This window comes from Chamaea fasciata, unplaced genomic scaffold (assembly GCF_029207755.1).
Source record: "Chamaea fasciata isolate MVZ Bird 193981 ecotype frontalis unplaced genomic scaffold, bChaFas1.0.hap1 SCAF_8, whole genome shotgun sequence".
Lineage (NCBI taxonomy): Eukaryota > Metazoa > Chordata > Aves > Passeriformes > Sylviidae > Chamaea > Chamaea fasciata.
This window is the reverse complement of record NW_027094093.1, coordinates 19,022,824-19,050,793: the sequence shown is the minus strand read 5'-3', so window position 1 is coordinate 19,050,793 and position 27,970 is coordinate 19,022,824. Positions and strand designations below refer to the sequence as shown.

Sequence of the window (27,970 nt, the reverse complement as noted above, 5' to 3'; positions counted from 1 at the left end):
CGCTCACGCCCGGGGAGCGCTGGCGACGAGGCCCATCCAGCGGTGCGCGCTGCATGCTGGGTGTCGTTGTTCTCTAAGTGGCTTCGCCAGCCGGCTCCCCGCGGGAGGGGTGTGGCGCCGGACCTCGGGAACCGCCCCGTCCCCGCGTCGCTTTGCGCTCGTCCCCCGTGTTAATTCCTTTACGAGTGCCGGCCCTGACGGTGCGGACGAGTGGGATCTTGAGTGTTGTAGTGCACAAATCTCGGTGTCCTTCCGCACGTCCCGTAGATTTCTGCGCATCCCGCAACGCCTTCGGAGCTGGTTTGACCCTCGGCGTCTGCCGTCGGCAGCCGCCTGCCAGCTGTCGGCGCCTTTGTGCGGCGGCGGAAGGGGCGCGGGGCCGAGGGCGGCGGGCGCAGGGCAGGAGCCGCGGGCAGGAGCCGCGGGCAGGTGCGCAGGGGCCCGAGCCGCGCTCAGCGCTGCTGCCGCCCGGTGGGAGCGCGCCTTCATTCGGCTTCGCCCTGTGCGGCGAGGGCTGCGGCAGCAGGGTGGGGCCGGGGGCGGCCCGTGCCGGGGCGCACCGGGAGGCCGGGCGTGCTGCCTTGTCCCGGGCCGCGGGGCGTGGGGCGACCCTGTCCGGGCTGCCGGGCGCTCTCCCCGGGACAACCCCCGTGCGGTTTGGGTGGGGACTTTGGTTCTGGCGGCACCGGGTTTGTACTGCGGTCATCTCCAGACGGGCTGGGCCGGACGGGCCGGGCCGGGCCCCCCTCGGGTTCGCTCGGTTTGTGCTGCTTCGCCTCCCCGGGCCGGCACTGGACGGGCGGCGATCCGCGGTGTGACAACGCGCTTTCCGGGTGCTGTTTTAAAGGGACACGGGAATGCCATTTGAAAATGCTGACTGTCGATTATTTAGATGATTATAGATTATTAGTGCTAGCAGACGACATGAAGGAATACATACGTTCACTTCAGTATACGTATTACTAAGATGTGGGGTTAGACATATGAGGCTTGCAACATTTTGCATCCCTTTCTGTGCTTAGCTGTGCTGTGCAAACACTTGGAAGTATTCTTTATCTTGAATTAGCACATAGTCGTATTACTAATGCTAATCTTATATCCTTATTGTCAAGCTTACTGTAAAAGCATTTGTGGTGTCCTCATTTGTTGTACGACCACTTGTGCATTTTCTTTGCTGACTTGACTTTGCTTAAAAACAGTAAAATGAAGTTCTTCTTCACCTAGCCTTTTCACACAGTTTTCCTTACCTGTGTTCTAAACCTTTGTGAAGTTCTAAACTTACACAGAGTTTCCGCCTTCTGCTTTTGACCTTCGTGTTTGTATTTGAGTTAGTTACATAGCAACACTTTTTGTAGCATTTTTGTCTTTAAATGATCCACCAATTTATTAGCAGTGTAACAGTTTTGAGGAAAAAAAATTAAAATGCATGTGTTTTACAGTTTTCTTTGACCACCACACTTGTACTTACATTACCTTATAATTTATAGTAATTCTACTAAATGTTTTAATAAACCTTTACTTTGGACCAAACAAGCCCAAAGAAAACAAAAGCCAAACAGTGACGTGATTTCTGTTGATTAGTGTTTCAGCCATGTCTGACAAAAGTGAGCTGAAGGCGGAGTTGGAGCGCAAGAAGCAACGATTAGCTCAAATTAGAGAGGAGAAGAAGAGAAAGGAGGAAGAGAGAAAGAAGAAAGAAGTAAGAAATAATTTTCACTTTGAAAATTGACTTGCATATGTAACTGGCCCAGAATTTAAGAGGAGGTTCACATAATAATTTTCTGTGTCGTATTCAGGGAGTGTCTAATGCTTGGTGCTAATATAAATGTAGAATTTTCATTTTCTGATAGTGTAAAAACTTACTGTTCTTAACTGTCCATATAATAAGCTGGATTTAAAAAAAATTTAAAAACTAGTATCTTACACTAGCATAAAGTCCAGGTTTCTAGAACCATCTGTGTGCATGTGACATCATTAATCAAATCACTGTTCTGTTACATGAAAACTCTGCTTAATGAGTTGTGGTTGGTGTTATTTAAAGGACTCGTTTCTGAAGTACAGTTCTGAGGATGTCTGTAGGAACTATCTGACTGTCAGTATTACTGTACAAACAATGTGCTGTGTTTTGCTCTTTGGCCTATCTATAGGCTGAATTTTAAAATCAGAGCAACACTCAGGATGTATATGGTACTTGTGTGTTACATTTAGTTTGTTAACAGTCTTCTGGATTTCTCACTGCTCAAGTATGGGACAATCAGTGGTAGATTACTGTTTCTCCTGAATGCAAATTTTATCTCATAAAAGAAACTTTTGCTGGTATGTTTTGAGGTACTTTTTCATTACTTTCCTGTGTTTTTGGTTATGATCTAGTTGGTGTTCTAAATCAGTGTATGACTGAAGACTGGGCGGCTGCCAACTACATGATTCAGACAAAAAGGAGAAAGAAATAGATCAAATTATGTCCTAATGATCTTGTAGCAGTGTATTGCCAGAATTGCTTTTTTAAAAAGCAGCTAAGAGTAGAAAGATATGGAGTATCCAGCATCTTGTGCAATAGAGCTTGCACTATTTCTAAATGAAAGAGAGTGGGGGTGTATTTTTTTTTATATCTAGCACATAACACAACTTAAAGAAAACTACTTTTCTTTGACACAGTTATTGTCATTTAAAAAAGGAACCATATGACTGTCTCTAAAATACTTTTATACCCAGGTACAGGATTTTTTTTCACTCTTTGCATTTTACAGTGCTTAGGATTAATGTAAAAAAGGTACTCTTAATCTGATGAAGTGTTAGTCATTTTGTTAAATATGCAGACACTTTTTGCATGTTTATATATGTCCTTTAAAGACAGTGCCAAAGCTTTGGAACATTGTTATTCCTGTCTGTCTACAAAAAAGAACCTACAGAATTATTGAAATTGAATATCTAACCTACTCGATCATAGGTTTCAGTATTACAAAAAACCCTGTGGGCTCTCAAAATAAATTAAAGGTTAAATTCTATAACTTAATTATTAAATAATTTTTAGACTGACCAGAAGAAAGAAGTTCTTCCAGTACAAGAAGAATCTGATCTTGAAAAGAAGAGAAGAGAAGCTGAAGCATTACTTCAGAGCATGGGGTTGACACCTGAGTCGCCTGTTGGTAGGAATGTTACTATTTGTTTGAAATAAATATTTAGGAGTTTTTTGTTCAGTCTTTTTTTGGGGAGGGTGAAGTGGTTTTTGGGGCTTTGCGTTGGGTTTTTTTGTGGGGGTGGTTGGTTTGTTTTTGTCAGGATTGAGGTATTTGTAAAACTAACATAATAATTCTCTGGACAGTTTTTGGGGGGTTATACATGTCTGGGTTTTACACTCTTTTGTCCTTCATGATCTGTTATAAATGTCAAATGATGTGCTTTGGTACACATTACATAACATTATTTTATAAAATAACACCATTTACACTTAGTGGATTATTAGAAGTATATTAGTTAAAGTATGTAAGTATCGTGTATGCATTTTGTTTCCCCCCCCCCTATTTTTCATGCTCATTATTCTCTTGTATTTTTTTTTTCCTTACTCTTTTCCACAATACCAAATTTTAATGCTGATATTTTTCTATGAAGTTGGCTTGTTTATTTTCTGCATCTTTTACACCCTAGTTTTTCTGGTCTCAAATACCTGGTTGACTTTGACGGAGCAATAGCAACACTAAGTATAAAAATTGGCTTCCAAGGGTGATGATTGGTGTCTGTGCAGCTCTTGGATGTGTTAGCATCTTGGCTCTTGCTTTTTTGCCTGTACTTAGGCAGATCCCTGTGGAAGATGAAAGCAAGGAACTTGATAATGCAACTCTGCTTTTTGTCTCCATCTCTGAAATCAAAGGGCTTCAAAGCTTATCAGTTTGGCTTCTTGGTGGGGCTCTATTCAACGGGGTTTGTAAATAAAAAAGTGATTATAATTTCTTAGACATACAGATATATTTTCATAATTGCTTTTGTATAATCCTCAAGTGTTCAAAAGTGAACACCATTATATCTGCTCACGTTCCAAAAGCCCCAACAGTCATTTTTTTTTTAAATTCAAGCTGTTTTAGTAGTCGAGAGACTCCATTTGGCTGTTAGCACCAGTGTGCAGCTGTTTAAGTAATCAGTTCTGACCTGCTACAGGTTTTCTTTGGTAGACTAATAGTTGAACGCTTCCCTTTCATGATACTGTACTAAGGCAATTGATGAAATTTTTGTAGGAATGTGTGTGGTTGTTGCTTTTTTCACTTCTGGCAGAGAATCTAAAAGCCACAGAGTAGCCAGGCCTGAAAGCAAGTTAATATGTATGCTTAGAGTAGGTGTTCATGAAAAACCCCGAGGTGCTGACGTGCAAGAATGGGGCACACCCTGCATGTTGTGTTTGATGCCACTGAGCTGCTGCTTAATCACACCCTTCAGTGTACACAGGGAATTCATTCTGTTTCCTTTCGAGATAACCAGACGTGATATGGATTCTTAATCAAGTTAAAATGTCCTACTTGCTGCCTGCAGTTAGCATGCCTACGGCACAAGCTCCTTTTCTGCTGACTGGATGCTGCAAGTACAGTGATTGTTCGCCTGCACTGATGCTAGCTCATGGCTGAGCTGCTCGGTGTGCAGCTGAGGTAGCTTGGGCACACACTGTCAGTGGAGGGGGGTTGCTTGACATTAGATTCTTTCCTAGAAAGTTATGCTAATTCCTAAGGCAATTCCTGTGCTGTTAACTGCTAGAGAGAGAGAGCTGTCTTGTGGGAGAAGGGACTGTATCAAGGTTAGTATGTTTTTGATATCTACCATACTTAACATACAAGAAGCCTTAAGTTAGTGAACCAGAATGATTTTCGAAAAGATTTGATAGTTTAATCCTCTGGGGTAGGTGAAATTCCATCTGGTCTTTTCGTAAGACTATTGATCTTTCAGTGGGACTCGCCTCAGTTTTGGGAAGGGTTTCCCAAGAATGGCTGTCCCCACAAGAGGGCGCTGCAGCATCAGCGCTGCGCCCTGCGAGGGGCGCTGGGGCCGCGGCGTCGCCGTGTCCTGAAAGTGCGCACAGATGGCAAAGCACAGGGCTGGGGCGGCCGCTCTGCTCCAGGTCAACCAGCGCATGGCGAGGATCAGTTGAAGAATTTATATATATTTTTACAGGCCCCCAGTTTTATAAGTATAAAGTCTAAATGTGTGTAGTATGAATTTATGAAATGCAACTCAAGACCTGTAAAAAAGATCTCTCCCCTCGGAAGAATGAAATTTTAGTAAATTGAAGAGTTTACTGTTACTTTGGTAAAATTAAGGGAGAATTTTTGTCAATCAGAACTATGTCTCTGTTTTGAGATGGGGTAGAAAAATTCTTTAGAATTCAAAATATACTTGTGATTTCAAGAAATTCTGTAGAAATCTTGCAGACCTAAATTCAGAGTTCTCCCATGCTTAACCGTTGACAGAGTAGACAGCAGCTTATATAAATGATTTGTGTTCAGTTGATTCAAGGGTTTTTTTAAGGGTTACTAAGAAGTGAATGCTTTGCATATGGCTGAAAAATGAAGCATATAAGGACCTTCCAAACACCTGTTGATTCTTGTGTTCAAACCCTAAGTTTCATTTAAAAATGACCATTTCTAAAATGAAAAGTTGAAAGAAATACCAAAGTAGCTTTGTACTTGTATCAGATTGCATGATACCATTCACTGTGAATCACTTGCAGAAAGCATGTTACTTTTCAAATGGTAAATGCAATCTTCGTCTACAAACAGAAAATGAACTGTCACTTAAGGAGTTTAAGTACGGTGGTACTAGACTGTTCGCTGTCAAGCAAAAAAAAAAAAGTAATTCTCCAGACCTAGTACTAGAAACTTTGTAATACACAAGATTTGATTCAAACTAGAAAACAATAACAGGATGCTGTATGACACAACCACTTTTTTGGTCCACGGTTTGGTGATTATGCATTTTGAAATAACATCGCTAGTTAAACACATTCATTGTGTAATCTTTAAAAAAGACTAATGTCAGATCTGTATTAACAATTATCTTTTCTGTGTTTACGCAACATGAGTCAGTGGAAATTACCCTTTGAAAATCAGTGTCATCATTTGTCAAAAGTTCTGTTTAAAAATATTTTTTCAGTTCCTTTTCTCCTAAATGTCTTCCCCTCCATGTCTTTCTGTACGCTCCAGATGCATAAATACCGAACAATTGCATGAAAGTCCAGCATGAATTGTTAACATTGTCTTTTCCCCTCTCTTTCTACTGTTCATTTTCATCCATTTATTTTTTTTGTTTGCCATCACTTTTTTTTTTTTAATACTTCATTTTTAATTGATTTGCAAACATCCTAAGCTGTGCACCCTCTGCGAGTAGTAACAGCGGATACCTGTCTGTTTCACTATTTAGTCCCTCCTCCTACCTCTCCGTCCTCCAAATCTGTGAGTACACCAAGCGAGGCTGGGAGCCAGGACTCCGGGGATGGTGCTGTTGGATCCAGGTATGTCACTTTCCTTTCCATCATCCTTTGCTCAGTGCTTGTATTCTGAATCGTTAAGCTTTAGAAGAAATCAAGGTTAATTGCTTGATTATAATAATATGAGGTTACAGTGTTGAATCTGTCAAAAGTGACTGTTTAGCAGAAATGCTTTACTTTGAAATTTGAAATGCAGCTATACTTCCTGATTTGAAGTTGACAGCATTAACATGGGGTTGTTTAAACTTGCAAGTTTGAAGTAAAATTAATGTCTTCGGACAATAACAAACTCAAAAAGTCTAACTTCTGTGCTCTTCCCAGCTTTTTCTAAAGGGGGATGGGTGTGGATGATAGGCTGTTTGCTTTTTCCTGTACCTAGTTAACCTAATAAAATATATTGTCTACATACTTTGCATTACTTCTGATTTTGTTTTTCCCTTAGAACCATATTTCTCATTATTTTATTTCATCTGTGTAGCACATCTACAGCACTTGCAATCTCTTGTTTTGTCAAAATATAAGTCCATCTTAGTACAGCCACAGTTACTTTTGTCTTTTTTCAGTGGCAGTACTTGTCACAGCTGTTTGACCATTTCTTCGAGCATGATGGTTTGATACATGCTGCTTTAAAGAAGAGTCAGATGAATATTTCTGTTAAATATTTTGAGTGGTGATAGATGGGTGATGAGGTGGGAAAACACTACTTCCAAAGGGTATTTCTACTGTTTCCCATGCACAGTCTGCAAGTAAGAGCAGTAGCTGCCTATTAATATTGGTCAGATATTCTCAGCAAGTCAAGTTTGTGTACTTCAAATTTAGTACGTTTACATTGTGGATGAAGTTTACTTGAAGCACAGTAACTGCAGCAGTTCTCAGTTACTGTTGTTGTATGAGTAGTTGTTTTGGAAAAGCAGTCAGAAGTTAGACCTCTTTGAAACATCTTTTAAAAAGACTGCAGAAACATCTTGTATGTGTGGGGATTATGCATGCAAAACTATATGCATCTTAACCTGAAAATATTCAAGGTAATAATGACCTGAACAAAGGTGGTGCCTATTTCTGACTAGAAATCATTAAGTTAAAACAGAGAATACAGCAGATATGAACCCAGACTTTTTTTTAACAGTGCTCCGGTATGATCTTGGTTGCCTGTCAGGTTAATTAACCAATATGATTGTTCCTTAATTGAGTAGCAAGCAAATTTTAATTGTTTTCAATTGCTTATTAAATTGTCTTTTTAAAATACATATTTATATTCGTATTTATGTTCACTAGAAGAAAAAAACCCAAGAAGTATTTGATGGTGACTTTTTAAAGGAAAATACTTGCTTTCCATTCACACCTAATTTAAATTCAGTATAAAACAGTATATATGGGCCACATACCTGTAATGGAATGCCACATTGTGTACTAAATTTATTTCCACCTCATCAGTGCACTGCACTCTGATTGTGTGTTCTCGGACATAGTAATGCAATGTTGCATGCATGCATTTTCTTATGAAGCCTTGAGAAAACCCATATCCTGAGTCTCAAAAGCTCAATGCATTTTCAAACTTTAAATCTGTCTCAGGATTGTGATCTTTAGAGCATGGAGGTACAAATGTACAGCTAAATTGAAGGCCTTACGGAATCCCTGTTGGAGTCCCCTTGCTTGTTCTCCCACCAGTGGATTCTTCCCTTCCCCCAGTAAATGGGTGCCTATATCTTGGTTTATTAGTACAAGTTCAAGGATTTTGAACTTGAAAGTTGACTGTATAATATCCCTTGGTGTTACACGTGGCATTTCATAGGTGACTCCTACCAATATGAGGTGTATTATAAAGCCTCCTCTGGGAAGCTGAATCTTGTCAATTACTCCTCTAGTACGTAGGCAGAGCAGTGTTCAGACTGTGCTCCTGCTGTTACTTCATCTGTCTTGCTTTATTTTCATTAGTAAAGAGTTTTGTTTACTAGTTTGATCCTGGTTCTTTCTCTTTTTTTCCTCAGTCAAGAGTTCAAGTCCTACACTAGAAAAGAATACAGCTGGTTTACTTTTAGGCTGGTGGATGCTTCATAGAATTAGTTTAAAAACAGAAAAAAATTTTAGAGATATAGGAGGTGTTAGGAAAGTGCCTGAATACAGAGAAATCTGGACATATGTGGAAGAACGGGAAATTTGTTCACTGAAGCTTGTAGATAAATTCATTGAACTAAAGGCAAAACAAACTGGAAAATAAAAGAAACAGTCTTTTGCATCATTTTGGTACAGATATAATAGGTGAAATTTATCTTAGAATGTTACCTTTGTTTTAAAAGAATATCTCTGAGGAATGTTTAACTGTATCTCCTGTACTACTTGTTAGCTTCAACTGTTTTAAAAGACAGACTCTCCCTGGTCCAACTGAAGCAACTTTTGAAAGTGAAGATAATGGGTTGGAAGCGGGAAAGCTACCTCATTAAGGGCTAGATGTTAAACAGGTGCAGAAGTTGGAACGTTTTATGTTCGTAGCCTTGGCCCTTATTTTCTCTCAAACACAACTGAAAATTTTGAGAAAATATTTGACAGGTATTGTGGTGATGCAGCATCTGTATCTGAAGCTAAGGTGTCCTTTGCAACATAAAGGTTGGGGTGGTGGTTTGGTTTTGCTTATGATTGAACAACATAAAAGCAATACCCAGCTTCAAGTCTCAGGCACCAAATTAAACTCTTAAGCTTAAATCTCCTTGGTCAAGAAAGATAGCAGAGATCTAATGAACAAGTATGCTCAAAGTAATTAACTTTAGGCTGGAATGATGTGTTCTCTGACACACAAAAGATATGAAAAGATTTTTGAGATTTGGATATTAAGCTATTGCTGTGGATGCAGTTGATTGGCTGTATATGAAGATGGTGGATTTGTGATTCCTAATTAAATTATGATTTATAGCCCTAATGCATACTTTCCATTAAAACAAGGTAGTGCATGGCACACCCATATTTATGAGCTTTTATGGCATTGTGTGTATATTTTTCAGTTTAGCTTTAACTTTAGGAATTCTGCACCTGGTTAATAGAAAAGTTACAGTGTATGGTATGAAAATTTCAAATTGTCTTTTATAGACTTATCATAGTAAAATATTGCATATTCTTAATGTTTTTATTCAGAAACATTATTTTTAAAAATGCAGATAACGTGCAAGAATGTCAGAAAAAAACCATGCAGGTTAATCTGGTAATCTCTTACAAGTGTGTTTCTAAAATTCTGCCTAAGCCTGATAGCCAGCAGACTACATGAAAATTTCTGAAGAAGGGATGAAGGCTAAGAGGGAAGGTAGAGGGAATATTGATTTCCCCCTTCCTATTTCTTCTAGTACAACTTGAAATGGATCCATTCTGTTTGTTATTCCATATGACTTTGAAACATGTTATTAATATAAAGCCCACAATTTATAAGAGATTTTAAGTGTCTTAGATGGAGTTGGCTCTAACTCAGATGACACTTGCAAGCCCAAGGCAGTGCTTAACCCATAATTACTGCAGTGTCACATCTTGGAAACTCTAGCAGTTCTCTATCCCAGTGGAAATGCTTTTTTGCCCCACTACCAAAAGGCTTATGTGTTGACTCATTTCCTTTACCAATATGACAGTTTCCTCCACATATTTACTGCTCTGGGCAAGTTTATGTTATGTTAACAAATCTGTCTTCATATAACTTGAACAAATCTAAATATACATTAAAAGGAATTTCAAGTTTTTAGTGGTTTTTACCGGTATTTAAAATACTTCTATTTGCCTTTCATTAAGGCAACATTTGTTTGCAGGCCTTTAATTTTCAACCTTTAAAATAATTTAATTCTTTGCTAATAGCTCTGAATTCTGTTTGCTTCTTAACTTTTGTATTTACTGCATGTGTTATTGCACTGAATGTTTGCTGAATGTCCCTTAACTGATGTTGCATTGCCTTGTTTCTTATGAACAATGAAATAACTATAAGCTTGCTGTAACTTTAGAATTTCATAGTGTATATATGCTTCACTAATCTCTGGCCTTTTTTGCTAATGCTGCATGATTGTTCACCCTGGGGTACCAGGACGCTGCATTGGGATACTGATCCATCAGTTCTTCAGCTCCACTCTGATTCCGATCTGGGGTATTGCATAGATTTCTTATATTCCCTCTTTCATGTGCTTATGGATAAGAAGTATGAGCATTTTTTCCCTTGTAGTTGTTGTTGTTAAAAAACTGTTTTGTAAACAATAGAAATTCTCTCTCCCTAGACTCAGCATGGTTTGCTTGCAATGGGAAGTTTTAATATAATTTAATATGCATTAGATGCTTATTTCCAATAAACCAAGTTTTGTTTTCTTAGAGTCTTTCTTTGACAAAATGTAAACTTTAGGAAGTCATTTATTTAAAATAATAAAACAGCATGACTGTATTTAAAAACAGAGCAACTCCCATCCTTTGTTACAAATATATTTATAAAAGCTGTAGCTCATTATAAGCACTAACTAAAACCTGTATTGTGTGCTAAGAATTATGATTCTGCCCACCAAAACCTTTCAAAAGGAGTTACTCTTCTGCTTTTATCTTGGGAGAGGAGTGGATAATAAGAAACTAAATCTGATATAGGTAAATTGTTGGATCATTGCAGTATTGTTACGGTGCATACTGCAATTAGGTTTTACAGAAGGCTACAATGACTGAATTAATGTTGTGCGGGTTTTTGGAATATATTATGTGTTGTATGATGCTAGCTATATCTACCTTTATTAAAGTCAGAAAGCTCAGAGGTTTTCATTACTGTGCTCTGAAACAATGTATTATGGATAAACCATTTGTCAGTGTGAATTCCAGGTCAGCCTGGCAGTTCTGCATTCTAGATAGTATTTTAGAGGTGGACGAAAAAGGGCAGCAAAGTTAAAATACTTGGAAATGCTTTTTCCTTCAGTATAACTGAGTTGGTTTTTGAACTTTATAATCCTAGAACTGTTGCTGTACAAGCATGACCTGTGAGTAGATCTGTACCCCTGATAACACAGATGTATTATTTATGTGGCAGTATTCTGGTCAAGGGCAAAGAGCAAAAATTTAAAATTATATCCCAATGTCCAGATATTTATATGTGCACATCTTCCTTTTGGTGACAGATGTATAAATACTTGTTCAAAGTTTCCACTTTGATTTAAGTTTGTCTAAGCAGTGCTGTGACATAATGACTTGGTTATTATTCTAGGCAAAATGTGAAATAATAAAATTAAATGGTCTTTTCCTGATTTTTAAATTAATTTTATTTAGACGTGGACCTGTTAAACTTGGAATGGCCAAAATTACACAAGTTGACTTTCCTCCTCGAGAAATTGTTACCTACACAAAGGAGACGCAAACACCTGTTATGACTCAGCCCAAGGAAGGTGAATGGTTCATTTGTTACTATTAAGTTATTTTTGGTTTCTTTTAATACAGTAATGATGACTGGCTGAATTAGAACTAGCACTTGGGATCTTGAAACTTAATATGATAAATTAAAGTTGATATGTGAGATGATTTCTATGAATTCTATTACTAAATTTTTGTAGGTTTTGCTTAACTGTTACTGTCATTCTGTATCTCTGTTAACACCACTCTTGCTACTAATATGTGGTGCTTCCACACTCCTAGTATATGTTCAGATTAAACACAGAGTTGCTTAATTAGCTGACAGCTGATAAATAAATGGGATATATTTTGCATTTGTGACATTTAAGAATCCACACATAACTTGGGACATGGAGGACAGGGAGGTGATTAGAGGTAACTGACATGGCTTTAACAAGGACAGCTCCTGCCTGACCAACCTAGTGGCCTTCTACAGTGGAGTGACTGTATCAGTGGACGAGGGAAGTGTACACAGTGTCTGTTTGGATTTCTGCAAAGCCTTTAACACGATCCCCCCCAACATCCATCTCTCTAAATTGGACAGAGATGGATTTGATGGGTAGACTGTTGGGTGGATCAGGAATTGGTTGAATGGTTGCATCCAGAGGTCAATGGCTCAGAGTCCTGATGTACATCAGAGACAAGTGGTGTCCCTCAGGGGTCCATACTGGGACCAGTGTTATTTATTATCTTCATCGCTGACATACAGAGGGACTGAGTGCAGCCTCAGTACATCTGCAGGTGACACCCAGCTGAGCGGGGTAGTTGACATGCCTGAAGGATGGGATGCCACCCAGAGGGACCTGGAAAAGCTCAAGAAGTGGCCCAAAAGAAAGCCAAACATGTCATGGGCCAACAGCGTCCCCAGCAGGTCAAGGGAGGTGATCCTGCCCCTCTTTTCTGCTCCACGAGTGCTGCATCCGGCTCTGGAGAGGGACCTTGCACAAGGGCATGTGGTGACTGGACAAGGGGCAGTGGCTTTAAACTGGAAGAGATTAGATTAGATATCAGGAGGAAATTCTTTACTTAGTGGATGGTGAGGCACTGAAGAGGTTGCCCAGAGAAGCTGTGGTTGCCCCATCCCTGCATGTGTTCAAGGCCAGGTTGGATGGGGCTTTGAGCAGTCTCATCTAGTGGAAGGTAGCCGTGCCCATGGGAGGGGGCATGGAACTAGATCATCTTTCAAGTCCCTTCCAACCCCTTACGTTCTATGAATTTACTTGAAGACTGTGTATCCTACAACAAACTTAGCAATTAACCCCCTTACTACTTAATAATTTAAATTTTTATCCTTGAAGCTTGTACTTTGAGTTTTAAAAGAAGGAACTAATTTATAACTTAGGCAGTTTCTGTTTTCAGCAATTGAACAGAGGCTTTCTTTCAGTCCTGACTTGTTTGCTTGTCAAAAAACAATTTTTTCAGAAGAAAATATGGTTGGCTAGTAGATTTGCTTTTCATTTTCAATGCTTGAGACACTTGAATTTATCTGCAAATGAAAGTATTAATCTTAACATAGCTTGTGTGTAGTTCTACAACAAAATCTCTCGGTTGTTTAATATGACTGACTTTTGAGTATGTGTCTGTGTCAGCAATTTTAGGACCTACTTCCACATTCATATTTTTGCATTTTCCTGCTTTTTGGCATGTGAACTTTTGGGTGTTTATGCAAGGATATATCTTTCAAACTTAATTATTCAGTGAGCCAGAGGATATGATTTTTTTCTGTGTTTCTTCTCTGTTCTTCTTTTTATCTGTATCCCTGCACAGGTAGGTATTTGGGGTTTTCCTGCTTTCATTTCTCCCATGCCCTCAACATTTCCTTTCTCTAATCCTTCGGGTCTTTTTTCCTCCCCTCTGTCAGGTTCATGGAATCTGAAGACTTAGGTCACAGTTTATGTACTTCAAGAGTTCTACTTCTGTTGCCTGCTGACAGTGGAAATTGCTTGGGATTGTATGATCTGAGTTTCACAGTAAATAGGCTGTAGTTGAGGTTTGCTGCAGTGGAGTGGAACAGTGGTCATCTCTATTTCTGCATTTACCAGAAAGCATCTCAATGCATGTATTGTCTCCTGATCCATTCCACCTTACAAAGACTGATTTCTTGAGGGCCATCATAATTTTTAAAAATATATTTATTTCATGTGCTTCACAAAATTCACAGGTGTCTTTTCATCATTTCAGCGTTGAAGATCTTTTTAAGGTTTATCTTAAGACCACCTGAATACATTAATAACAAAGCTCTGTGTTCCCATTTTACAGTGATATCTGAAATAGGATGTAGGTTAAAAAAAAAATCATGCTGCATACAAAAAAGGAGTCACTGGGTGAGAGATTTTTCTTGGGAAAAGAAAATTTTAAAACTCTTTAAAACAATTGAATTTACAGGGTGCAATTAGATAAATTTAAATTCTGTAAAATATATGTTATTGATTCATATTTCTTCTTGCAGTCTGAGTTGTGCTTATCTGAGTGCATGTACTGTAAAGAAAAATAACCTTGTGAAGTCCACTTGAAAGTGGAGCTTGCAACTGAGCTTACACCTGCAGTAGCTCCCTTATCCAGCAGCAAGTTGCATCTGAGCTAGGTTAGTTCAGTGTTCGCAGCTTCTTATATAAAGTGAAGTGAACTGGACCCTTCATAATATATTTTGAGATTTTAAAATGCTGTTGGAGCTGTGCTTTTGAATAAGGAAAATAGAAGCAGTTTTATTAGATATGCTCTGCAGTCATTCTGCACATGAACTAAAAGCAAATCACCAAACTAAATAGTTCTCTTTGTTCCAGTTCTGTGTGCTACAGCGGTTATGTAGTTACATTGTAAGCTGAATTAGGAAACATTCAAACTGCAGCCAGTCTGCCTGGTGGGACAGATAGGAAGTAGAAGTAAACTAGTTTTAGATTAAAACCATTTCTAGCTATTATGGAAATATTTGTGGGAAGACATACAAAGTGAGTTAAATAGGAGAGACTTCATGTCCTCAAATAAAACTTGGCATTTGGAAATGCCTGTTTTGGATTCATGTAACGGTTAAATTAATTTTGAAATGTTGCAGCTTCCTTTGGAGATGAAGGCATTTAGTGTTCTAACAGTTCTCACAACTTCCATTATTTTATTGCAGTACTAATATTTGATTTATTATGACCTCAAAGTATTTGAGAAACTGCCTTAGGAAGATTGATTCTTATGTATTATAAAACAATAAAATCGGGATCTCTCCTAGAAATCAGTTAATGCAAAGAAAAATGGGTGTCTAGGGGAATATGATTTTGCTCAGCTGTCACAATTAAGGCTTGCCAGAACTAACTGGGTACTTGCTACTTAGTGCTGTACAATACTGTGCATGTGCAATCACAGCTGACTGCAGACAGTATTACTGCATTAACTCCACTCTTTGAGGAATAATTGTCTGCCAACATCTCCAGGACGCAGAATTAAATTATTAAGCAGAGAAGTAAAAATATGATGTATAGGATTTGCTTCTTGGATGCTGGTACAGTCAGGGCAGGATTTATGCATTTTAATATTTTTTAAAGAAAAACGGACCATTGTATATTCATGTGTGATCCTTGTGGGTCCCTTCCAACTCAGAATATTCTGTGATTCTATATTATCAAGTACATGCCTTCAATGTACAGAAATACAGATAGGAAAACTTGATATGAAGACATTCAGCTTAACAAAAGCCACCCATTTCACAGATGATTTAACTTTGATTAACCTACTCTGCAGCAACAGATTGCTCAGACAACTGGAACTACACTCTACAGTGTTATTGCTAGGTGCAGCCTAATTTACAGCACTGCTTTTCTTTCTGTCATGCCAAAATATATCACAATTTTGATGTTAACTCAAAGTAAAAATTCAGTGGTTCATTAAATCTGTTTTAGCATTCATTGGCAAGGCATTTGTTGCTATTAAAGATTGCATAAAAATAGCAGCTACTTTACTGCTCAGTTTGTAACCTTAGATCCCCTGATTGCCTGTCAGAAACAACATGGAGTTAATCCTTTAGCATATTATAATGAATATTCATCGCTATGTTGATGTGACATAGAGTCCCGTTTCCTGTCTTTGTGGCCCTGTGACTTTTCCTAGTTTTTGCAGCTTTTTCTTAATTTGAAATCATAGTTGGCACACTGACAATTGAAGTGGCTTAAAATGCCAGTAGGTGCAGTCAGTAATTAATAAGGTGGGTGCAGTTGGGGAGTGCCCTTAATGTTTCAAATTTATGTAGCTGACTTAAGTGGCAGTGCATGACACTGTTGTGGGTTCTTGACTTACTAGACTGGAAATAGTATGTCCAGTGTTTCAGTGTTTGATGGGTGCTGTATTATTGTTATGCTAATTCCTTGCAATTTCCAGCATCTGTCTTGCTATTAAATAAATTCAAGATGAAGAAGAGACAGGAAAAGTAATTAAAACAAACATACTTACCTTGTTTTTTAGTCCCGCAGCTTATGTGAGAAAGCTTCCTGGGTTTGGAATAGAAAGCATCCTAGTACTGGATAATGAGGTCAAGAACTTGTATATGTGGGGATTTTAAAAATTATTTTGGTTGTTTGTTTTTTTTTTCCTCCAGATCCCTTAATAAGCAAGTTTGCATGTGACTCTTCTTTAGAGAAAAGGTTTTAGATTTATGCAGTTACAGATAAATCAGTGAGATGACATGTTCAATTTCAAGTCTGATACTTTGAGAATATTAAAATAAGTGCTGTATCCTGCATTTAAATGCAGTAATATCAGCCGGCTGTATGCAGTGAAAGTACTATGAAGGAATTTAGAGCTCTGTATAATATATGCCATTTATGTTTCAAACATTAAAAGGCAGGAGCAATCAACTATATGATCTTCTGAATAAAATATGTAGATTAGAAGGTCATATAATACTAAGGGGTTGACCATCTACGTTTGACAAGAATTTGACTCCTGTCACTGAAAATGGTACTTAGAATCAGTGTAGTATGACTAATAGGGGGTTGGGCTGAAATTTCTAATTTGGGACTTTCAAAGCTAGAATAATGTATCCAGGGTGACCCAAAAGCAAATTTCCAAATTTGAAGGCATCATTTAATTCTGCAAGATTGATTGGCAGAGCAAAAAAGAGGGGGATTTTTATCCGAGTGTAATTTGAATAGGTGATCCCGTATGTGTTGTTCTCAAAGTTATGTGTGTTAACTCATGTTACATTTTTTGATTAATCATTGTTCACACCGGTAGTTATTTGACATTAAGAATTCCCTTCTTTGGAATGGCCACAAGTTATCCAGTTTTCAGGTTATGAGTCCGCTGTGCATGCGAATCCATCGAAAAAGGAGCAGTGTCTTTCTGTTTCTTAGTGTGATTATTTTGCCCAAAAAAGCTTTCATTTTTTTTTAAGTAGCACAAAAGCTGTAATTGGCATGCTTTGTAAGGAAGTGTCAATGTGCAAGAGAGTGGAGATCACTAAGAATTCTTTTACGGGTTCTTTCCCCTTTGCACCACCGCCTCCTCAGCAGGGTCACTGAGATCACTAGCTTTTCTTGAAATGGCCATTTTCACTGGCAGGTGCATTATACCCTGTATTTTCAGATTGTTTTTCCATTCTGAATGTTTGGCAGGTTGATTGCTCTGGCTGCATTGACGGAGAAAGGGCTGACAAATGCAGTTGGGCTGGCTGAAAAGACAGTGATTACTGTTTTCCTTTGTGGCTGATTGAGGCCCTTGAAAGGAAAGATTTTAACCTTCACCATTTGGTTCAAAAGTATGAGCATATATTGAAATCATTCATGCCATTTATCCTAGTTCTGTAAACTTGTCAGAACATAAAAATCGCTCAATTTCAAGTAATGTAGGATTGGCATACGTCATTATCATTTTGATTAAGTTGGAGTTTGTATTATTGTGTGCATTATACGGTGTCATTTAAAGCTTTCTTTCCTGCAGGTACAGTTATATTTTTATTGCCTATACTATGGAGTTAGAAAGATTTTCAGACCTCTTTAAACCTATCACTATGTGTGTGGTTTGGCAGCTGGTATGGCCTACAAGCTGTATTTTGTTTGCAGGGTAAAGGCTTGTCTGTAGACCTCCTGGAGTGCTGGTAATTGCACAGGCTTGCCATTGGGGAAAGACATGATTGGAAGCAGTCAGGCAGAAAAATGTTGTGCCATCCCATTGCCACCTCATAGCAGAGAGACAATCCTTGCAGTACCATCTGGTTGTTGCTATCTAGTCAGCTGGCCTGGCTGCTGGGACCATGGCTTGGCAGCTGCTTCCCATCCCTTGACCACCCTTTTTTTTTTTAACTCTTTTTGTGTGCATGCATGTGGATTTTGGTTTTTTTTTCACTTTTTGTGTTAGATAACTTTGAACATGGGTCAGGGAGATGGCTGCAACCAACAAGCCTAGTCCCTGTTGAATACTGTGTCATTACTTGTGATGAGGCATGCAGCAGTCTCCTGCTGCCATTCCCTTATAAGCAGATGACGTAGCTGTTTAACCAATAAAAACAAGTCTTTTCAGCAGCTTATTCTAGAAAGTGGATGAAGAAAAGCCAGCATATCCCACAATTCTAAGTAATTTAAAGGTATTTTCTGGTTTACAGTATTCAAAGAATAAAATGTAGAAATGCAGAAAGTGCTGTAAGACTTGTCAGTATTCCTGAACATTAACATTTTATGTTATTCATTGTAATTAGGGAAAACACATTTTCCTGTAAAGTTCTCATTGCCAAACATGATACAGATAATGAGACTTGCATCTAGAATGACAGAAAAAATGTAATCTCTCTGCTATTATCTTTAGCAAAATTTGCCTCTCAGAATAGCAACCTGAAAGCTAATGTAAGCCATCTTCGTGCCATGTGCAGACCCATTAGACTGATGCTTTCAGATCACAAGTAAGCAGCTGCTCTGTGGACTATTTTAGACATTTGATTTTTCTTTATTCCGCAGCATTAATGTGTCAGTGTGTTCCACAGAACATGCATGCACCGCATGGTTCTGTGTGGAATCATAAATGCCTGTAAGACAGATTTCCACTTTGGATTCTTTACAATTTCCTGTGTGTCTTATTTCAGTTTATGCAACTACATAACTCAGTGCAACTGATACTGAGGTGAAGACAGTGTTCCAATGATATTTTGCTTTGTGATAATGTTATCCTTGGGACTACATTTTAAAAATGCAACCATTTTAAGCTACACGATACCATTTTACATCAGCTGATTTGAGATTCATATAGAATGTTAGTGTTCCCTTTAGAAACACTGACAGTCTCACCATAATGTTTCTCCTTAGATGAGGAAGAGGAAGATGATGTGGTTGCACCAAAACCATTGGTTGAACCTGAGGAAGAAAAAACACTAAAAAAAGAGGAAGAGGAAGAAGGTACTGTTCAGCTCAAGACATTCTGAGTGTGCTGTAAAGAAAGCCATCAATACATTTTTGAACTTTTTGTTCCATTAATTCAAAATTAATTTCATTGCTAAATACTAATTAGCCAGCAAAACATAAAATGCAAAAATTATTAAAAATCATGATAAATACTTTCATGATAAAATCATGATAGTGTTCTTTCTTGAAAATAATTGGTGAAAGCGTGCAGTCCAGAAATTGTCTGTGTAAATTTTTTTCAGCTGCCCCTCATGAACTCACAGAGGAGGAAAAGCAACAAATTTTGCATTCTGAAGAATTTTTAAGTTTTTTTGACCACTCCACAAGGATTGTTGAAAGAGCCCTTTCTGAGCAAATCAACATTTTCTTTGACTACAGTGGAAGAGACCTAGAGGACAAAGAAGGGTAATGTGAATGTTAAAATACTTTTCTGTGAATTTCCAATACTTTTAATTGAAAAAGTGATCTAATACTAGTATCTCCCAATTGTCTTTATAGAGAGATTCAAGCAGGAGCAAAACTGTCCTTAAACAGGCAGTTTTTTGATGAACGTTGGTCAAAGCATCGTGTTGTCAGTTGTCTGGACTGGTCATCTCAGGTAAAACATAATGCTTGAAGTGAACGGTTGACTTTGTAAATTGTTGTAGTTCTGTGCATTTGATTCCCATAAAAGCACAGCTGATACAGGCTGTATTTCTGAATGTGTTCCTTAAGTGCTCCATGGTTTGCAGAAAGGAGACGGAGCTGTTAATCTTTTGTGAAAGGTAGCAAAAGGTTTGTATTGTGAAGAAAGTTGGTTTTGGTTTATGGACTGCTTTGTAGAGGTAACTCAGCTTCACTAAAAATAAAGCTCACTTAAAAATAATGGCTTTTAGAGTTAGAAGAAAGTTATGAGGAGAGAACGAGACTAATGTGTATGTTAATGCTGGTTTAGGAGCTAAATTGCAGTTTTAACTGACAATTTTTCATGCCTTTATAATGCAAGGTGTTTTTTAACGCTATTTTGGCAAAAGAAAATAAAGATTCTAGGGTTATCTGGACCATTAGCCAGTCATCTTGCTTACTTTGAATCTTTTTCTCTTACCATGCAGTATCCAGAATTACTTGTAGCCTCTTACAACAACAACGAGGATGCGCCTCATGAGCCTGATGGGGTGGCCCTTGTATGGAATATGAAGTACAAGAAAACTACCCCAGAGTATGTCTTTCACTGCCAGGTATGGTTCTGTCTTGGGAGGGATTTTATGCTCATGAATTTGGACAAGTACCTTCCTTATGTTTGTCAATATAGTAATTTCATTGGGCTGGCATTCGCTTTAAACACTTTTATTTGCCAACAGATGTTGATAGCTAGAGACTTCAGCTGAGAAATATTCTGTTTCAGAATTTCTGACATCATTCAGAATTCAGTCTTGTTTGAGAACTCCTTTTTTTTTTCTATTTAAAGAACAGGAAAACTTTCTTGTGTAATGGTTGAATCACATAGGTTTGTATGTAAGGAGCTTGAGTGGGATTGTGTGCTACAGCTTAGTTTACTGAATAAAATGAACACAGCCTGAGGAAATGGAACCAGGATGAAAACTAGAAACATATGCATCAGGAAAAAGGCAGATGGAGGTTTTCTAGTAGTTTTCTGAAAGATAAAAACATGCAAATCTCTTCCATTATACCAAGCCCAAGATATCCACATTTTTCCCATTGTTTTGGAAAATTACACAGTTGAATCAAAATTTAACCTCATGTTGCCACATTACTGTCAAAGCCCAGGTTAGAAAAGTAACTCTGTTGTATCAAAATGTATTTCTACATTCTCTAAGAAGTAATCACTACAGAATATCACAAAACATTATTAAAAATCTTGTATGTTACTGGACCTTCCTTTGTTGATAAACTATGCTAGGAGGAGTATAGATGTATGCATGTGAAAGAAAAGAGGAGGAAAACTTCATTTTATAACTATAAATTGAAACACAAAGACTGTTGAGGGGTTACAAAAGGTGGGTGAATTGCTAAGTAATTGGGCAGTGAAATAACGTACTGAATAAATTTTGGCAAAGAAGTTGTTCTGATATTTGGCCTCATTTCCTTTAGACTAAGGAATGATAGTTCTTATATTTTGTTGTTTGTTTTTTCTTCCTTTCAGTCTGCAGTGATGTCAGCTACATTTGCAAAATTTCATCCCAATCTGGTGGTTGGCGGCACGTACTCGGGCCAGATAGTGCTGTGGGATAATCGCAGCAATAAGAGAACCCCAGTGCAGAGAACGCCACTTTCAGCTGCTGCTCACACGGTAGGAGGTGAAATATCTTCAAGGACTGTGCCCTGTTGAGATGTGTTTAACACCGAGGAAATTCTGTCCAGTGCGCTTGATTTGCAATGCTTAAATGTCTATGTCCAGATTTTGACACTTAGGAACCAGGCTATTCATAAAAATCAGAATATCAGAAAAACAAGCATCAGTTTTATAGGGGAGTATCATTTGTACTTCTGATTAGGATCAGTCTTTTGTACTTTGTTAAATGGTGAAGTTGTATATTTTAATGTACATTAATTATATCAGAACCAGTTATAACTTCTAAATTCTTTTCTGATAATATTTTGTTTCTTAGCACCCAGTGTACTGCGTAAATGTTGTTGGGACCCAGAATGCTCATAATTTGATTAGTATCTCAACTGATGGGAAAATATGCTCTTGGAGTCTGGATATGCTTTCTCAGCCACAGGTAAGAAAACTTCTGAGAGATATAGATATAGATATACACACACACACACACATATATATAAAGTAACTATCCTAGATTAATATTTTATAAAAAATACAGTTGATCTAATAAATATTAATCCACATTTTCCCAATACAGAATTAAGGTAGCTTGATATTTGATAAAATATTTCCCCACCTGTGGAATCAAATATTTTCTGTTGTTTCTTTTGTACGCTTTTGGTGTACTTGTGTTACTGGTGAACACAAATGTAATAAGAAAACTTCCTTGTTCCTGCCCAATCTATCCAAGTAAAATAAAAAGAAAAACCTCTTGTTGTGAAATCTAGAAGATTTTGTTGGTGTTAATATTTCTTTTATGAAGTAAGTTGCTGCTGTTTTCACTACAGGATAGCATGGAGCTGGTTCACAAGCAGTCCAAGGCTGTGGCTGTTACCTGCATGTCTTTCCCTATTGGAGATGTCAACAACTTTGTTGTTGGCAGTGAAGAAGGCTCAGTGTACACTGCATGCCGTCATGGCAGGTGAATACAAACTTTAATTCTTTCAGTGAAAGAGAAATAGTGAAAGGATGAGTTCCTGTATGCTTTACACTCAAACTTTTTCAAACTTCATAGTTTCTCCTTTGCACTGAAGGAATTCAGAGTTATCTCTGTCTGAATTCCTGTGCACTTTTTCCTGATTAAGAGCTTCATTAAAAACAGAAATGGTTGTAATATTGAATTGCTATTATGAGTTGCTTGTGTTGATGAGGACAGCGTAGGTCACTGTGGTTTTATTCATTTGAATTGTAGCAGAACATTCCAAACTTCGTATCAGTTTTGTAGATAATTGTACAGTAACATCACGCACAAATCTTAAATTGGCTAGCTGTTCTCCTGCTGTTCAATCTATTTTGAAATTGTCTGACTGTATCTTATCAATTGCTTTCTTAAATACAATTCAGTGCCCAGGTTTCATCTCAAATACACATCACCTTGCTGCACAGCTTTTTGGTTCCAAAATACCCAAAATTGTATCACTTTCCTATAACATCCTTCCCATCTGTTTCCCTCCTTTTTCATCACCCCTGATAGGAGGCTATTAGGATATATTGTTAGTGGTTTATGTCTGAACCTGGTGCCCTTAAAGTATATGCAACTTCTCTTAATTTAATGGGAGTTTTATGCTTATTCCTGAGACTGGATTTTGTTCTTTGTATGAATTGAAGTTGTAGCTGTTGCTTGGAGGGCAACGTACTTAAATGTGTGGACTGGTACCTGGGTGAGTCTCCTGTCCCTAGGATATATTTTGGCACTTACAGTTAGTAGAAAATACATGTTGACCTTAAGGTCTGTTTTCAAGCCTGGTCTTCTGTGATCCTGCTGTGGTGAAGCCTTTTGCAGTGGGGTAACATCCATATAAAGCAGCAAAATCTTCTTGTGGCTGTATTTAAATTGCATTTCAGTGTTTGGTTTCCAAGTCAATTAACCTTGGTTGTATATTCTGACACAGCAAAGCTGGAATCAGTGAGATGTTTGAAGGACACCAGGGACCAATCACAGGTATCAACTGCCATGCAGCAGTTGGACCTGTAGACTTCTCACATCTTTTTGTCACCTCTTCTTTTGACTGGACAGTAAAGCTTTGGACAACGAAGGTAACTTAGATAGTTCAGTGCTTTTCTTCATAGCCCTTGACACAAGGTGGTGCTACGATTTAAGCTACTTAAGGAAGTTCACAAACCTGAATTTAAATTGTGTGAAGTTCTGAGGTGCTTAGCTACAATACTGCAAAGATTCTTAGCTGCAGTCCTGCAAAGAGGAGACAGCTGATGAGCAGAACTAAGATTAAAAGCATAAAACTTTGCTTTCAGCTTGTACATCATTTGTATATTTCTGATAAATTCTTATGAACCTTTTGCCCTTTGTTTTCAACAGTGATTACAATGTAATCAAATATTTCATAAGGCAAATGTTTTGCTACAATTTTGTGGAGGACTAAGGGACAGCACCAAAACTAGTGTCAGTTAAAGTTGATGAGGCTCACAGTTGAAATATCTGTCATTTCTATTGCCAGAATTACTTCTTGCTCTGTTAGACTGATGCCCTGAGGAATGCGCAGCAGAGGAAGCAGAGTTAAAATCTCTGAGTAATAGCCTCTGAATTATCATTGGCTTGATTTACAAGATTCTTAAAGCATTAAATTTACAATTTACAATTGGCTTGCTATTGATTTTTTTTATAGTAGCAGCCAGCAAAATGGCTGCATGCTTTGGAAAGCATTCCTTTAATAATGAAAAGCATTCGGTTTTGGCTGATTTTTGCAGTGGCATTTTTTTAAAGCAAATCTATTTTACTTAGTGCTGGTAATACTGTTGACGTTCTGTATTTTGCTTTACCTGTTAGTTTTATAATTTTGAAATGTAGAGTTTGGGTATCTCATTGTTATCTTTGCTTTTCAGAATAACAAACCTCTCTACTCCTTTGAAGACAATTCGGATTATGTTTATGATGTGATGTGGTCTCCAACTCACCCTGCCTTGTTTGCCTGTGTGGATGGGATGGGCAGGCTTGACCTGTGGAATCTCAACAATGATACTGAGGTGAGAAGTCAGGTTAACAGGCAAATTCAGCTGGAAAATTGTTTGTACTCTTAAAAAAAGTCAGGTGTTTACCATAGTTTGGGTTTTTTTTAACCACAGCTTGTTTTTTTTGGTTTTAAATATTCTGCAGTTCCAGTAGTTTCTGTGTAGTAGATAGCATTCTTTGATTACAGGGTTACAAATGGCTCCTCTTAATGACTAACAGCAGTAATTAAATTGTTTTACCTATAACAAGACAGCAAAATATCTTTTGGTGTTAACACTGATCCATGTTGTGAAAGTGATTATAGACCTCCCTCCCTGAGGCCTTGTCAGCCTGCAGCTTAACAGTGTGAACAAACCTGTTGGCACACACCACTGCTGCTCCTTTGCCACAGTAATACTGCAGTCAAAGTGCTATTTGTTTCTAACTTAGTGAATGGAACGTTTGGTTTTCTGGGTGGGTTATCAACTTCATTATAGTAGAAACCTTTTCCAAGATTTGCTGGAGGTAGATCAGGGGAGAAACCTGACAGATACTTAGCACTTAAATTTCACCGTCTGAAAACTGCATATAGAAGGAAGTTGTAGGACCATATGTCAGCCTGTGACTTTAAATTGGAATTACCTGTTCTAGCCTTTTGGGCAGGGCTTGACCTGCCAAAACAGCTGATTTCATCCTTGCCCTCTGTCATCATCTTCCTGAGATGCCCGGGTACCTCGTCACTGCCTGAAAGCGTGTCTGTGCCTCCTGTCCCACAAGAGCAGTGCAGATGTGCTTTTTGATAGCACATGTTTGTACTGTGGCCAAGGGACAGATGTGTGGTTTCGGTCATGTCACTGGTGATAGCTTCAGGCCGCTGAGGTCTTTGTATTGTGAACAATGTCTTTGATGCATGCACTACCATGCACTGGCTGAAGTGTTGGGCACTTCTTTTGATGGTCTAGGAATGTTCTGTAATCTGTAGCCCATGGAAACCTGATGCATTTTCAGCAGTGTGTTTCAAATTGGCACAGGTGCCTACCGCAAGCATCACCGTGGAGGGCAATCCTGCTCTGAACCGTGTGAGATGGACACATTCTGGGAGAGAGATTGCTGTTGGTGATTCAGAGGGACAAATAGTTATATATGACGTGGGAGAGGTATGTATGTCATGTATTGTGTAAAGTATATTACAAAACATTTGCATTTATTTGTTTAGCAGCTTGCCTTTCACATTTTTCTCCTGTCATTAGAGGAATAATGATTAGGTTTCATTTCTGGTTTTGAATTAATATTTCCTAGGAGTGTTTTATTTAAGGTGTTCTAGCATAACTTTTTAGCGTGCTGTCATCTAGTCAAAAAGAAAAAAACTTTAAGGCTGGTGAAATAAGAATCAATGTTTTTTCATAGAAAAATTTATCTTTTGTGTAACTGTGGCATATGTGAATTCTGATCCTAGCTTGAGAAGTACTGAGCAAAAAATTTTGCAGTGGAGCAGCCTTGATTTTGTTCTCAGAGGGAAGCTGTTGCTACTTCAAGTATGTGTGTTGCAGTAGTACATGACTAATTGATGGGATGAGGATATAGCATTAGTATTCCCTTTGAAGGCAGTCTCAGGTGGAGCTACATAGCACAAGGTTATAATATCATTTTAGACTTCAATGCAGGAGTCTCAAATTCTGCTTCTTTTATTAGAGCTTTTGATGCTTACACTAAAATAAAGGTCAGCTTATCCACTGGCACCTCTTCTGAACGTGACTGAAGTGCAGTGCCGTTCAGCGTGAGCTGAGCTGTATTTACCGGGAGGTTTGAGTAACGTGTCTGTGTCACAGCAAATCGCCGTTCCTCGCGGGGACGAGTGGACTCGCTTTGGCCGGACGCTGGCAGAGATCAACGCCAACAGAGCCGACGCCGAGGAGGAGGCTGCCACCCGCATCCCGGCGTAGAGCCCTCCCGGCTTGGGAATGATGGGATGCAAATCCTGGAGTGTCAGCGCTAATCATAGCTTAGGGGAGGCATATATGGATTCAACAATGGACTTTGAAATGTATTAAGATCACTGAAAATCAGATCTTGCATTGTTATGTTTTATATATAAATTACAAGCACATTCTTGGATTTGTGTAACTTTTAATACAGTTACCTTTGACCTTGCAAGGATCTTCTTTTGCTGGAACACTACTAACCTGGTATAAATTTGCTACTTGGCTTCTGTAAAGTCCAATCTGAAACAGTATCTTTCTGAAAAGGAAAAGTTCTGCTCCTGAAACTTTCTGTATTACAGACTAACCTTCAATAGGTAGAAATCTCTGAAGCATTCTTTAAATTTGAACTCTTCAAATTACCCATGATATGCATGCATATGTTCCAAGTTTCATTGTTTATATATAGATAAACCTCAGAGTCTGGTAGTGGGTAATATATGTGAATAAAAATTTGTCTGTAGTTACAAACTTACGTGATAATCAGATCTGAATTAATGAAATGCATATTTAATACCAATTTCCTTTTGTTTGAATTGGTGCATTAAAAGGTGAGACTGATTCATAAATAAATACTATACGAGCATGTGTCAGCTGCCCTGACCTCTAATCTGTGTCCCTGCAGTAGTTTAAAGTTTCTGGGAGCTGATCCTTTTGTTTTACACACATCACAGGCTTATTTTCTACCCCCAGCCACCCCTTACTGCCATGGTAATTGGCCAATAGCAAAAAAACCTCCTGTTATCAAATTTTTCTTTTCCAAAGGATAAGGAACTAGATTTAAAACTTGATTTCTATAGCATGATGGTTTTCATTCTGTTAACTACAGACTTGGTACTAATTTTCTGTACTAAGATAAAGATTTTTATTATTATTATTATTATTGATGTTTAACATTTTTATTTAAACAAAACTTCTTAATGGCTTGAAACAAAACAGTTGGAATTTCTGTTAAAGGTTACTATTTTTCTTAGCACATGAAGTTTTCTATCAAGACGGGTTGCAGGGGGGCTCTTTCTTTTGGGTTGTTTTTTTTAATAAATACTGTGAGTTTTACTAATTAGGCACTAAATCAGTTTTGTAGCCTTTGATTTAGCACTCTGCGTTTGTTCTTAATCTGTTACAAGCTTATTGTTTTGCCAGAAGAGGTGGTTTTATGTGCTTAAAAATAGGTTTATATTCCTTGATCACTTTCATGTCCAGGAGTATTGTCATTGTTCCTTCATTGTTTACTTTTCTGTTTAGTTTGAGGGTTGTTTGTTGTTTTTTTTCCCTCTTTCTCCTTATCTTAGTTCTGTTATTATGAGCAGCTTATAGAGATACAGCAGTTCTGTCTTCAGAAAGTTTTCTTTTTTGGTGGGTCTGGAAGAGAAATGTGTTCAGGCTTCCACTGGTGTTACCATTTCAAGTGTGTGTCCGTCTGCAACGCAGCCACGCTGCTCAGTTTGCAGACATTTATCCTGTGTGTTCTCAACCCTACAGCAGCAGCTCTGTTCAGCTGAG

General features: G+C 38.2%; 1 protein-coding gene across 4 annotated transcripts; it reads left to right on the top strand.

Annotated features, from left to right (window-relative positions):
* The first annotated feature begins 111 nt into the window (after positions 1-111).
* DYNC1I2 (dynein cytoplasmic 1 intermediate chain 2) lies at positions 112-27,810 on the top strand. 4 transcript variants are annotated; one of them, XM_066189947.1, is made up of 17 exons: positions 112-200; positions 1,582-1,699; positions 3,032-3,146; positions 6,400-6,490; positions 10,518-10,577; positions 11,726-11,841; positions 19,123-19,212; positions 19,461-19,623; positions 19,717-19,816; positions 20,310-20,435; positions 21,362-21,508; positions 21,828-21,941; positions 22,330-22,463; positions 23,434-23,578; positions 24,383-24,523; positions 25,520-25,645; positions 26,318-27,810. In XM_066189947.1, the coding sequence occupies exons 2-17, from the start codon at positions 1,592-1,594 to the stop codon at positions 26,429-26,431; spliced, it is 1,890 nt and encodes a 629-aa protein (XP_066046044.1). In that variant the 5' UTR covers positions 112-200; positions 1,582-1,591; the 3' UTR covers positions 26,432-27,810. The 4 variants fall into 4 exon arrangements, with proteins under 4 accessions (XP_066046044.1, XP_066046043.1, XP_066046046.1 ...); XM_066189946.1 differs by lacking the exon at positions 112-200 and adding an exon at positions 326-429; XM_066189948.1 differs by lacking the exon at positions 112-200 and adding an exon at positions 736-833.
* The last annotated feature ends 160 nt before the right edge of the window (positions 27,811-27,970 follow it).

Coding starts and splice junctions, on each gene's coding strand:
- DYNC1I2 (XM_066189947.1), top strand. CDS start 1,592: ATGTCTGACAAAAGTGAGCTGAAGGCGGAGTTGGAGCGCAAGAAGCAA. Junction 1,700..3,031: donor AAGAGAGAAAGAAGAAAGAA/GTAAGAAATAAT, acceptor AATAATTTTTAG/ACTGACCAGAAGAAAGAAGT. Junction 23,579..24,382: donor TAAAGCTTTGGACAACGAAG/GTAACTTAGATA, acceptor TTTGCTTTTCAG/AATAACAAACCTCTCTACTC.